At 32.6% G+C, this 14,839-nt stretch overlaps 1 protein-coding gene across 1 annotated transcript; it reads right to left on the minus strand.

The window, feature by feature from the left end:
- Positions 1–1,929: 1,929 nt before the first annotated feature.
- On the minus strand, positions 1,930–8,225 carry LOC143083588 (uncharacterized). Its single transcript, XM_076259851.1, has 5 exons — positions 7,963–8,225; positions 5,127–5,315; positions 4,037–4,141; positions 3,477–3,594; positions 1,930–2,093 (listed from the first exon to the last, which is right to left on the minus strand). Exons 1-5 carry the CDS (start codon positions 7,964–7,966, stop codon positions 2,039–2,041), a joined length of 471 nt encoding a protein of 156 aa, XP_076115966.1. The 5' UTR covers positions 7,967–8,225; the 3' UTR covers positions 1,930–2,038.
- Positions 8,226–14,839: the final 6,614 nt, after the last annotated feature.

A 14,839-nucleotide genomic window follows, 5' to 3' on the forward strand; every position in this document is an offset into this window, starting at 1 on the left:
TCTTCATTATCTGACAAATTCTAGTCTGGCCTTCCATAGAATAGTGAAATATCTTTTAAGTGTTCTGTCGAACTTTCGAAAATAACTTACATCTCTGGTTTAGACAAAACATTTCAGAATTTCAAAACTACTCCAAGCCACTGTGACCTCCCTCTTCCTAAACTCTCCCCCCCCCCCTTTTCCAAAGGTAAAGAACGCAATACTATAGTCATCCTTTTAGTCAGCACTAAATTGTTTACAAAGAAATCTGATTTTAGCTGCTGAAGACATATGATTCAAACACGCAGAAACAAGGCTAAGTTTCATTTGATTGAATGAAAAGAAAATTATCTACAGTTTCGTACAAATTTGTCAGAGAAACAATATTCAGGAAGCTTAGATTACACTTAATTTATTACCTAAACTCATCTAAGAGGTGTTCAGGCTCACCTGAATCTGACTGTTTGCCTTGATCAACTTTGTTTGTGTCTGATTCGTACAAAACATTCTAAATCCCGAAGCAGTTTAGCGCCCGGCCCAAGTCAGGAGACTCTTGGCTTTGTAAGTCTTGTATAGGTTTTTTTTTAAATTTCAGTTCATTAAAATATTAATAACCGATAACAACTTTTTAAATGAGAAAAAACAGAAAACAGTAAATTAAAAAAAATGTCAATTTTAAGAAAACAGATAACAGCTAGTTATAGTCAATTACTGTTAACCATCAATGATCTTGAAAATTTGCCACTTATGACTTGATTTTGACACAGAACCAGGACATAGGAGCACAGAACCAGGACCGTTTTTTTAAACACCAGCACAGCGTCAGGACAATTTAGTTTAGCGAACTTACACGACTTTTGCAATAAAATATTGTTGTAATATGCCATGCACAGTACTAATGACGTATGAGAGAAAAAAATAAACAACGAAACGTTTTTTTTATTGCCATTGTGATACATTGTAATCAAACCCACAAGCACAGAATCAGGACCCACCAGCACCCGCCAGGACTGAATCACCAGCACAGAACGTTCTCTCGCAGGACAACCTTACCCGCCGTGTAATTTATCTAAAAATAATTATTAACCTAAATCAAATAAAAACAATAATCACACTTTGTTCTTAAAGTTCACATGAATGAAGTAATACAACGGAGGCTGCGTATTTATCCAACTTCTATTATTATCAGTCCCCAATTTGATCTACTCCCTTTTAGTTGATCTCATTTGGTGCTAACTATCTTCTATGTTGATCAATGCTGCGAAAGTGAGACAGAAGGACCTCAAATTTTAATCGGGAGGAAGGTCTGGTTTACATTCAAAGTCATTACGATGGCCGTTCTCTTTGAATGACTGTTCTGACTCATTTGCATACTGTTTACCACATTAACACTGTAGAAGATGTGATTTATTTGTAGTCTTGTAGCAGGTGTAGGTAATATTGATCGCTAAAAGTCATGTCATTAATAAACATAGACAATAAGAACGATATAGTATGACATTAATAAACATAGACAATAAGAACGATATAGTATGATTTCTGATAAGGCAACCATCAAATCATTGCCCGATTGATATAGATGTAAGCTGCCTCATGTCATTGAATTTTTTTTTAAATTAGCAACACCTGAATATAGTATACTAGTTAACTTATATGTACCAATATGAAAATCGTGAAATAATTCAAACAAAAAAATAGATTAATGTATAAATCAGCAGCAAAACACAAATATTATTGAAACCAAGACAATCAGATAGTAACAGGTTTTCTGTCGTTAACAATGTACATACACAATTTGTGGAGTTAATTACGTTTTTTAACCATCCAAAAACCTGATACAGTAGTAGAAACAGCATAGTGCAATAAAACAAACTAAAATCAATTGCCAAGGATAATAAAGCTCCCAATCAATGGATGTAAAATCTAGATAATAATAATATAGAACAGTGTGTCAAACAATTTTAATTTTAATTTTTGCATTTGTGTAACTTACAACATGAACTTAAATATTTGAAATGTTGAATAAGGTCCTTTATGCAAATGTTCCTTTCTTTATCTTTTAATAATAGTTTCGTTTCGAACGAAATGAACATTCTGTGTTGTACCAGGTTTTCCTGAAATATACAAATTATATAAATATAAAAAAAATAAAAGCTTGGAAACACTCTTTTGGTAAAGAGTACCAGTTGTGATAAAACCCCTTTTTGTAACATGGTTTGAAAAAGAATTATATGGTAGATATGCTATTGGGTAGTATTCAAATACTTTAAAGTATCTTGGTCTCATGCCAAAGTCTATGTCAGAGTATCGCTACGGATAATATATGTTTAATATCAATACGACAACCACTTATCCGACCAAATGCCATCGTAGTGTCACCATAAGTCTACAATTATTAGCAAGCGTCCATACAATATCTTCAGCTACTTGTATCCAGGATTCCATTATCCAAAACTTGAATAAAATATTTCCGTGTGCGATGGATCATCAATTTTGCTTTAGCATACAATTCAAATTTCAAATTGACGTCTCCCAAAAATGGGTTGAATGGGGTCATTGAGTGCAAAAATAAATTTTCTTTTACGATAGGGTTGTTGTATATCAAATGAAAGGTCATGATGTGTACATTTGAAATATCAAATTCCCAACCTCCAAAAATTGGTTGGATGGTGAATTTAAGTGCAAAAATCAAACTTTTTAGAACATGGCGTTGTCGCATATCAAATGAAAGCTCATCTACCCTTTGTTACATATATCATACTTCCGATCTAAAAAAAAAGAAGGAGGATGAGGTCATTAAGTGTAAAAAGCGAAAAGTTTCAGAAGGTATGCTTGTCGTATATCAAACGAAAGGTCGTACAAAGTACATTAGGAAAACATCACTTTTACAGGAAAGACCTTTCAATTGTTTTGCAAACAATTGAGATACTAGTTTATACGTGTTTCTCGTTTCTCGTTTTTTTTTTATATAATTAAGACCGTTGTTTTTCCCGTTTGAATGGTTTTACACTAGTAATTTTGGGGCCCTTAATAGCTTGTTGTTCGATGTGAGCCAATGCTCCGTGTTGAAGATCGTACATTGGCCTATAATAGTTTACTTTTAGAAATTGTTATTTGGATGGAGAGTTGTCTCATTGGCACTCATACCACATCTTCCTATATCTATTTAGATTTACATCAATATGTTCGTGCATGCGTTGTGTTTCCCTTTTAACTGCTACTTTCTATACAGCTGAACAAACCAATATATAATCCTCTTTCTTTTTCGAAAAAGTAAAAATATAAATCTCTTTCAATTAATAAATAAGATGATGCATGGCTTTTATATTCAAGTCAGAGCTACAGCTCTGTATCCTCTTGCAAGTAAATCAATGTGTATGTTGTATAGTTGTCCTATCTCTATTTTAAACATGTTAGTTATCTGATTATTATACCATTAAAATCCGACGTACAATACACTATATATAAAAAGATATAATGCATTAAATTATACACACCCTCCATCAAAGGTTTCCGAACCAACCATCACTTTTCCTTTACATATTCTGTATGATCGCCCATTTATCAAATCATTGTTAAGTTGTACTGTGCAGTCTTCCGTTGAGTATGTGATATCTGCAATATTTGTTATACAATCTAAATGTTTGTAATATGATAACCTTCTTCAAATAGTTATGAAATTGTTTTAAATTGCCAGTTATTTAATTTGTTCTTGACCTGTTATACGTGCATCAAAGAATGTTTTGTGTAAAGTTGATTAACAATCAATATTGCATTTTGGTTTTGTTTTGAGTGTATGTGTTTGCTCCAACTAGCAGTACAACCTTAAAAAGTTTGTTCTATAAAAATGGTATCCATTTGAATATTTCACCTTCGATAAGGAATGTTTGGTGATGTTACTTGTACTGGGTCAACAATGTTTATACGTATATCTCGATAATTATATTCACTGTTCACAACGACCCATTTACGACTAATATATTTATGCTGTGCCGCTAAAAGACCAACCAAACTGTTTAAGTGTTATTTTTACTATTAATATACAATGTCTACATACCTTTGTCCTGACAGCAACGAATGTTCTCGCCATATCCAATAGTATACTCAAAGCCACTCATAAAGCCGTTTCCTGGACATTCAAAATATCCTTTCAAATTATAAACTTCAACAAATAGTAAACAAATTAATGTAATTAAAGGGGCGGCTTTGGCTGTCAAATGTATGTTCACCAATTTGGCTCAAATTCTTAAATTGTATTTATAACATACACAAGGTCATGTTTTTCTCTGACTGTTTATGACGTCTTCACACTAAATCCATTGGATGTTGTATGTGTACGGATTGATAGTTTAGTCTTAGATGGATGATTTTTTTATTAATTGTTAGTGGCTTTGAACTAGCTTTCAGATAACTGCGATTACTCTCAGATCTGTTCCTAGTGTATTTTTGTTGTCGGGATGTACAAGTACCCGGCCACGTCTACTTGTAATTTTGTCCATCACCCTGTAATTCAGTGTTTGTCGTTTATCTATGTGTTACATATTTGTTTTTCGTTCATTTTTGTATACAAATAAGGCCGTTAGTTTTCTCGTTTGAATTGTTTTACATTGTCATATCGGGGCCTTTTATAGCTGACTATGCGGTATGGGCTTTGCTCATTGTTGAAGGCCGTACGGTGACCTATAGTTGTTCATGTCTGTGTCATTTTGGTCTCTTGTGGACATTTGTCTCATTGGCAATCATACCACATCTTCTTTTTTATATTAAACGTTCAAAATAATCAATTCACGATGGGTCGATTATATGTATCAAGATTTTGTGTTTATTTTTCTCTAGACGCCATCTAATTAAGTATCGATGTGACCTCCGGGGATCTATTCATACCTTTTACGGCAAAATTGAACCAAACTACATTTCATTATTTCACTAGCATTTATGTTTGAGGAATTCACTGTTCTTCCAAAAAGTATAAGTACTGGTTTTCAAAAGTTTTGTTCAAATCCCATTCTCCCTAAGAGCCTGTTATAACATTCTTCTTGTCTTCAGTTGTCGTCTGTCTGGGTAATATATTTTTTCATTTTTTTTTTAAATTGTGTATCCAGTTCATAGATTTTTTACTATTGTAACTTACTTTTATCTATACTTACATATAGTTTGGCATTTAACATTTCTTCCTGGTCCTGGTTTACAGGTGTATCTGATGGGATTAATAGATAATAACTTGTCATGAACTTCTTCGTCCGGACAGAACATCACATATTTGAATGGATTTCTTGAATAACTTCCACCTTCTGTGACGCAGAGTAAGCCCAGCATCAAAAATGCTAATATTAAACCTACAAGTAGGAATAAAATACTGGAGTATTTTAAAATTAAATAGAAGAGCTGTCAACGATCCATATGGAAACCTAATGATATTAAACCTGATTTTATGCAATGTTTCAACAGGCGTATTTGGTGTTGAGAATTAAGTTTGATTGCATTACCTCGTTTTTGAGAACAACATGCTTGAGAACAAAAATAGAAGGTCTTAATTGTTAATTTGTTTCAGAGAAACTATATCCGTTGCATAGCTATGGTTAACGATGTATAGTATTTTCATATCAAATACCTTACTGTGTTGTATCTATGTGGAGTTTCACAATCGAATTGCTCCTGAACAATACTGCCTTAAAACGACTTTTGTTAATGTGTAATGAAACTTGACAAAGCTGCTTTCTGTTGAACTTTCTATGCAAGTGCATATGTTTGGTGTACGTCTGGCGAGATTCAAATTTATGTGATATGATGACAAGAGCCGCCGATTAGGTTTTTTTTTTTTTGTTTCTTTACATTCTGGGAATTTATATTTATATACAGTCAGGGGTTGCCAAATTTCTTCTTTTGGTTGTTTTAAGATCACGGACGTTTCCATGATATTTGAAAGCGTAAAAATCGGGGCGTAGAATACAATCTTTTTTCGGACCTTTTTTTGGCTAAAAAACGTAAAATAATTGTGAAATGCACTAATGTAACGGTTCCTGACTTGGAGCATGTATATTTTATAGTTAAAGTGTCAGGGTTTGATATTTTTTATGCCGAATTCTCTCCATTAAATGTCTATGGTACATGTATATTAAAATGATTAGATGGATCTTAAAAGCAGTAGACCAATAACGAGAAATTCTAAATTCTAGGGTATAAGGCGTTAATTTACATTTCAATATCCCTAGACCAGAATTTTATGAACAGGAGGCGTAATTCCAGTTGCCCTGATATAGGGTCCATTGGGAAGGTCAGAAGCTCCTTGATTTCAGCAATTTAACATCAAATTATCAAGTTTTTTTAACAGACTCCATGATAGACAAATTGGTGAAAATAGTCACTAAATTATGTATTGATTAACATGAGGAAATCATATATTTGGAAGAAGTTGTAAATTCAGTTAAAAGGTTAAATGAAATTGGCGTGACAAATGAAAAATAAATCTTTAACGACAGCTTTTTCAGAACTTTTGATATATATAATATATATATATCTACTTGTTTTTTTTAAACTCACTGTTTTGGTCTTCTGAAAAATGATGTTTGTGCTGTATTTAGACCCCTTTTCCAATAAATTTGTTTTACATGCACACGTATAAAAATTGCGGTTTTTATCCAACTCAATCATATGTTTGAACGTTGTTTTTAGTTTTAATTAGTAGATATAAAAAGATGTGGTATAAGTGCCAATCTGACATCTCGCTATCCAAGTCACAATTTATAAAAGTAAACCATTATAGGTCAAAGTACGGTCTTCATGCAGCACGGAGCCTTAGCGTATACCGAACAGCCAGCTATATAAAGTGCCCCAAAATATTACTAGACTAAGTGTAAAACCATTCAAACGGGAAAACCAACGGTCTTATGTACATACGAAACGAGAACCGATAAACACTTATGAACCACATCAACAAACGACAACTACTAAACATCAGGGGTAGATTTCACAAAAAAAACTTACGACTAAGATTGATCGTAAGCATACTGATTTGTTCTTGATTTAAGACCAAAAATTACAAGCCGATTTTCATGGTGAGTTAAGGAGGTAGACCTAGGTGAAGGGAAATAACTCTTAAAATCATCAGTACGTTTGTGTCAACCATTTTTAAAAATATATTCTAAGCTTCTATGTTACATAGATTATTTTCAATCTGTTTCAGGTAAATGCTTAAAATACATTGATGAACTTGACTTTTACAAACGTACTGATGATTTAAAGAGTTATCTCCCTGAACTAAAGAGGATGTCCACATAAAAACACAAGCTCAAAAGTTATCAATCAACGAAAAAAGTTAATGACAACTGACATTTTACAGTACAGGCATTTCCTGAAGAAAAGATAGTGTAAAACCTAGTTTGTAACTAGCCTAACATCCTTCTATAAAAGACATTGGTTTGTTTCAAAGATTTAATGTTAGGAAAAATTGGATACCAGGTGTTTTATTAAATAAATGCATCTTCTTTTGTTCATGTTGTCTGGATATTAAATCGAGGTGATTACCATTACGAAATCTTGAAAACAAGAATGATTTAATTTAAAATGTTAAGTTAAGAAATAATGCGTAACATGGGTTTCCCTTCTCTTCAGGCTAAGTTGACGAGTTTGACTTAAAGAGCATTGTATCTTTGGACTGAGCAATCAACAAACAAAATATGAACTATTGTAGAATATTTTAAACCTTGGTTTGAAAGTTTTTAAAGGGGAGGCAAGCTTAAGCGTATGCGAGTCCTTTTTTATGTACTTTTTGACATTTTCGGCTGGTTGCGATACATGTCTCATAAACTTCTGCAAATTAATATCTTAACTTTAAGTCATATAGGCTGAATAGTTTTTTAATTTCTCAGCAGAAAATTTCTGAACAAAAACTTCAGCATTACCCAGTGTAACCAACACAAAAATTGTAAACTTTGTAGAATGTTTATAAAGTAATAAATAAATGATATTAATCGACGAACTTACCCATTGCTAGTATTACTGAAACAAGTATAGCTGTTAGAAGTGTCCGAATTGCCTTCTTTTTTTACCAAGTGGAAACAAAGTGCAATCACTATTTAAGCAAAACAACCAGACAGAGAGAAAATAACTGGTTGTTTACAAATCATAAGCAAGATTAAATGTTAAGCACTTTGCACATTCATGCACATCATGTAATTACAAATAAATCTTTTCACCAGCGTTTTGGTAGCAATTATATTTTCCAACACATTAACATTGAAGGATATTATCGTTAATCGTTGTAATATTTTCCACGTTTTAGTCATGATCATTCGATAGTGCAACATATGTGTGCTTAATGGTACATTTGTACTGAATAACAAGGTAGAAAGTTACTTCATATAAATTTGGTTTCTACTGCATTCAACTAGTTCACAATTACGCTAACATGGCGTAATTATTCAACTAGTTCACAATTACGCTATCATGTAAACTTCAATAAAACTGGAAGTTACACAAGGGGAACAGGAAAATAAGAATATATTGCATCACTTACGACAACCTTTGAATTGACCAGTGACTTTTTTTATTTATTACTGACCAGCCACAACGAGATAATCCAACGAGTTTTTAAGGGTTCATATGAAGTGTGGACCTAAATGTTCTTTATCTTTAAATATAACGCTTATTCTGTAAAATCCTCAATAAACAATTTTGTAAAATTCTTCTATCATTAAATGATTTCTTAATTCTGTACATGCATGGTTCTTGTCTGTGTCTACACTGTTGTATTAAATTATTATTTTATTTTCTGTTGTTATTCTTTATAATTTTGCAAACTTTTTTGTTCAATTTTTACATTCACCAGTATCCGTTATTCTGCAACTCCCTTTGAGATCTTATTATATGTGACAACAAATTAATGTCCTTCTCTCTCTGATTTTCGCTTTCTCTCAAGACATTGCACGGTCTTTGAAGCACGGTGTATTTTCCAGAAGATACATCGTGTAAAACATTTACAAGGAAACCAAACATACGGAGATTGAGATATAACTTAAAAACAGATGTACAAATTAATGTTTAATATGCCTACTAAAATAATCCCCCCCCCCCCCAAATAACAAAAAACAAAACACAACAAAAAACAAAAAACAAAAAAAAAAATACAATTGCACACAGGCTGAGACATGACTCGTAAATGTTTGTTTTGTTATTTAGTTCATCCAGAATGAGGGAAGGGGGGGGGGCGGGATCGGAACTCCGGGATCGGGTATTTTTAAATACGGGATTTCGGAATTAATCTTTTCGGGATCCGGGAATTCTTTTTTCGAATTTCGGGATGGCGGGATTTATTTTAAATTACTTTAAATTCGGGACCTCTGGATTTCATTTTTCAAAGTCCGGGATTTCGGAATCAGGACCCCTCCTATTTTTTTAGTAGGTATATAGTAGTAGTATGATATAGAGATGATCGATATAATCTCGTTCTCGACCTTCAAGTTTTATGGGTGAAATAGAATTGAGAACACTCAGTTCTATTCTATATTTGAGATGCTACTTTCAGGGTACATTTTAATTTTTTATTCGGTTAATTTTTACCCATATATATATATATATATATATATATATAAAAAACAATTTCCTTTGAGGAAACAACCATACGAATCAATACTAGTAAGAAAATTCTTTTAAGGATCCACTGAATGTTCTTTTATTAGGATAATATTCCATGTATAACTCTTTAAACCATTAACTATTTATACATGTATCTATTAAAAAGATTTGTGTTCTATTTTTAACATCGAAACTTTCAACAAAATTGCGGACGCGAAAGAAAACACCATTAGAAAAAAACAAACACGTCAGAATACAAAATGTAGCGATGGATTAATGATCGTGAAACATCATTTTTGTTTATTTTTCATTTGTTATAGTCTAAAAACTGTTGTATGAATATTAAATTATTGTTCCGACCGTAAAGAAGGTTAAAATTTTAAATGTATTATTATAGTTTAGTTTCATCTATATGACTGACTGACAGCAGCGGTGAATTTATGACCAGTATTAATTTATGTGGTTCATTTCCTTTTCGCTACTTTGAAAATATTTTTAATTGTTCCGAATGGTGTGATAATTTTCAAAATAGGGGATATCTAGTCTTACCGTATAAGACTAAGTTTAGTATTAATGTCCCAAACTTGCACCCCATTCTGATTATTTCCTGCTACACGATGTCTTTTCCCAGTGAATATAGCATGTATAGGGTTTTTGTATGGACAGTTTTGTGACCTTTTTTTGGCTAAAAATCATAAAATAAGTATAAAATGCACTTTTTAAACGGTTCTTGACGTGGGGCATGTATATTTAATAGTTGCTGTTAAGTGTAAGAGTTGGACATTTTTGATGTTGTATTCTCCCCATAAATTGTCTATCATAAAATTATAGTATGGGTCAAAAGCTATGAACTGATATATTTGATGTGGGACTTGTCAGTAAAAACTAGACATTGAAAATTCTCGCTTGTTGTATGTTAAGTTAGCATAAACTCACAGATTTCTTGTTGTAAACAAGATACACGCCGCGCTATTCGATGAATTTTACAATACGAGCGACACGAGTTAAAAAAGACAAACAAGCATTTTTTATACAAATGTTTGGTTGATATGTTTTACCCAACACAATTGAAAATTAACCAAAGGCTACGAATGAGTCTGAAATGACAACGAATTTATGAATGACGGTCGACAAATGGAGACATAAAGGCCACACCAGCAGGCAGGTTGCAGTCTGATCTTGATAAAAGTATTCGATATATCAGTTCATGCAAATCTCCGTCCCGAAAAAAATACGCCCGTTTTTTATTCATTATGTTCATTTAATGCTATATTATTCTGTTGAAAATTTTCGTTTCTATTAGCCAAAAAGTGGACAAGATTATTGTTTTCAATCTAAATACGGCCAGACTCTCAGATCTCAGACTGCCTCCTCAAACAATGGCGCGAACCTTGCACTTTAAATCTATCCAGAGCTTATACTGACTGGGGATAATTATTCAGCTATGTTATTTTAAGATAGGCGCGGGCGTTTGGGGTTAAACATACATGTAATTTCGTAGGTAAATAATATTAATGTGGAACTTTTTTTCATGAGATTATAATGGAGTATAACTTTTTTTGGTTGAATTGTGAAATAAAAGTCAATACGTTCTTGCTCACTCCTTTGTCGCTTTGAAGGTGTCATGAGTTTTCATGCTCAGAATTGCAAATGTGTTCCTGTAATTTGAATTTCAAAATGACTGAATGACGTTTTTTCGACGAACTGGTCAACTCAACCATACCGAATCACTCTACTGTGATGCGACTGCCATATAAGTGAGAGGTTTAGCGCTATAAAACCAGGTTCAATCCATCATTTTCTACATTTGAAAATGCCTGTACCAAGTCAGGAATATGACAGTTGTTGTCCATTCGTTTGATGTGTTTTATCATTTGAATTTGCCATTTGATTAGGGACTTTCCGTTTTGAACTTTCCTCGGAGTTCAGTATTTTGTAGTTTTACTTTTGAAATAATCAGTAAATACTGGCGAAAAAAAATCTGTATATGAAAAGAATTGTCTCATAAAAATTAAATACACGGGAAATGGCAAAGTTTACGAAGTCTAGTCTAAGTCCAAGCAAAAAGGGGGGCGTACGCCTTCATGCCCCCCTCTGTATCCGCCACTACACCCAGTTACTGACAGCTTGTTCAAAGTCAATAACAACTAATAAAAAAATCAAGCATCTAAGACTAAATTCTTACCAAGATTTTTGTAAATCAGTGTTGATTGAGACCCACTGGAAAGAAATGCACCACTATTATTCTGTGTAACAGATTGTCATTGTTGCGTCAACCAGATTGATTTCTTGTTTTACTTCATTTGAATTTTAAGAGTGTAAGAAAAATTGATTTCTTGTCCAAAAATACCGTGTGTTGCACTTATAAACATTTCTTCCTGTTTATAAAACATGCTAAATGTTTATAATAACATGATTGTGTAAATTTACATTCAAACATTAGATGAATTGCATTTATTTCAAACGTGCCAGAAAACATGCTCATATTCGAATAAGCTGACAATAATTCAAGTGAAACAGGGATGGGGATATACAAAGTACTGTCAAAGAAAAGTTAGAGTATCTATACTAATAAACGAGAAGACCTAATTTTGTGTGTCGCTTCTCTTCCTTCTACAATGAATTAATCATCATGCCTCTGTGTTCTATATAGGTATAGTCGCATTTGTCATCTTTTCTTATGATTATTCAGTTTGTGTTATTTTGGGAGGAAAACGAAAATAAAGGTGTCAGACCACCAATTAAAAATCTCTATCTGTTCAACCGAATCTTGCAATTTTCACAGCTATCTAAATATTTTACCTTAAGTTTAACTTCAAGGAAACCAGGTATATCCTGAATTGTACATGTATCACCTTTCTACATGCCAATTTTCAACCAATGTTTAAAGTCTTATATGAAATTTCTGATCTTGAAAACACAGGTACTACCAAAATAACTCCCTGTTTTCTTGAAATCTTAAATTAGTGTACTATTTAGCGCATTAATCCTGAATTTTTAACGCAAACTCATAGACAAGTGAATTTCGACTCAAAATGGTCTAAATATATTTCCCTTTCACCAGAAGTTTCATTTCTGCATATTTGTTGGTTAGTTTAAGTACACAATGACATCAAAAGTACTATTTTGTGTCAGAGTTCAATATACTGTCGAGACCGCACTGTTTTTCCTCATCACAATTATGTAGAAATAGTGGTGAGCAACAGTGATCAACAGTTTTCACACTTGTTTTAACTGGTCGGCAGATATCCAAACTCAAACACCTGATTTTCGTTTTGAAGGTCGTCTTCATGACTTTTCATATTCATTTTCAAAATCCTGTAGCATTTCTTCAATTTTAGCAAACAAGTTCATTCTCCTAGAAGATACATACTTTCCGTCAGATTTACCGTTGTCCCATTGAAAAATCGCCGGTTGAAATTTTAACATTGCAAAATCTGGTCAAAGGGAAGTAATTCGTACAAAACGTCGCAATATTTCGCGGAATCCGCTAGACGGCGTTCATTTACTGTTACTTGACCTTAAAGGTACATTTTTCTGCGTTACAAGGATGAAAATAACTTCATATAAATTTGGTTTTTACTGCATTAAACTCGTTTACAATTACGCAATCATAGCAAAAAAATTGCAAACAACATACTATACAACATGTACAATGTATATTTATCACATATTTTGTACTAATATGTACGTTTTTGCATGGCCAATGATAACCGGAAGTGAGGGTTGGTTATTTGCCCTCGGGACGAATATCGATAGAAGAAATATTTGAAAATTGATGAATTTATTTATATTTGGATATTTTCGACCGTTACTGTTTAGTCCCTTTGGCGTGGATCGGAATTGATGCATCCCGTCATAGTTTTTTTTTTGGCTAATGGTCGTTCTTTTTTTGTTGTTTTGTTTTTGCTAATGTGCTTTATCAACTGAGTGTATATAGCTACTTGTCATTTGTATTTCTTTGTTGACTCAGCAGTTTGTTTGTGTAGTGATTAATTTGTATAACACAATGTTGACTACTTTACCCCACTTTTTGAAATTTTTACCTAAAATGTCTATAAAAATAAGAAAATGTGGTGTGAATATAAATAAGACAAATCTCCAATTAGACCAAATAATAAAAAAATTAACAACTATAGGTCACCGTACGATATACAGTAATAAAAAAGCACATTACACATAGTCGACAACAAAAGGTCCCAAAATCAAAAATGGTGAACATTTCAAACCAGAAAACTAGCGGCAAGATATATATATATATATAGAAAATAATGAATGTGAAACGAACATGATATACAGCAACAAACCGACAACAACTGAATTGCATGCTTCTGACTAGAAACAGACACAAACACAAAATGGCGGGGTTAAACTAGTTTAAAAGTGTCAACATTCCCCTAACATGGGACAATAGAACAACAAGAGAGTTAATTGGTGCCTGCACCAATTTTTTTTTGCCGGAAATATGGAGTTTTTGGTGTAAAAAAAATTGCAAAGTATTATATAAACAATCTGTATATTGAGATGACTTTAATCTTCAATTGCCAGAACTGGTCCGATCCAATTAGTTATGATAATCCTATAGAACATAACTTAATTGTGCAGTTGATGAAATAAAGAATATCATTTTAATTCATTTTCAAGACTTGATTTTGAAACTCGTGACTATTAAAGTTGCATCTACTGACAAAATATGTGTATTCTCATCTCAGATATAGATTTAAACGCATCAGTTCACCTCATGTGTTTATCCATGAATGTTATGTCAAGATGACATATATTTTAGGACCCTCGATTCTGACTATTGCAGACGCTTCTACAGTACTGACATAAAAAAATCTCCACGAGTTGTATCTCAGATATAAACTCTAACGTAAACTTTAATCAGTCACACATTTGTGAAATGTAGGCCAAGATTACCTTGTTTTTATAAGAATCTCTTGGTTTTCCGAGACGCATCTATGAACAAAATCTCAAGAACTATGACTTATACTTCCACAAATAGGTGGACTTAAGTTTTGTGAAGGACAAATGAAACACTATATCCCTTCCCCAATTTCGTTTGAACAAAAAATATATAAATCTTAAGGCAAATTATTCCTCTCAGTTACCATGGTAAACATGGTAAAGGTTGAGAAATCCTAGACATAATGTTTTCTTTTCTATTCGGATTTGGTGAAAATTTAAAAGTATCAGCAAACAGTCTTAAAAAATAGGAATGTAGCTTTGTATAACTGGCAGTATTAACAAACATGAATACTGAAACATGTTACTTATAAAAACTTCC

The sequence above is a fragment of the Mytilus galloprovincialis genome, chromosome 7, assembly GCF_965363235.1.
Source record: "Mytilus galloprovincialis chromosome 7, xbMytGall1.hap1.1, whole genome shotgun sequence".
Taxonomy (NCBI): Eukaryota; Metazoa; Mollusca; class Bivalvia; order Mytilida; family Mytilidae; genus Mytilus; species Mytilus galloprovincialis.

Excerpts from the sequence above, each read along its gene's own strand:
- LOC143083588 (XM_076259851.1), bottom strand. Across the intron at positions 4,142-5,126 it reads TGTTAAATGCCAAACTATAT|TTTATAATTTGAAAGGATAT; the intron begins GTAAGTATAGAT and ends TATTTGTTGAAG. Across the intron at positions 2,094-3,476 it reads TCGGAAACCTTTGATGGAGG|GAAAACCTGGTACAACACAG; the intron begins GTGTGTATAATT and ends TGTATATTTCAG.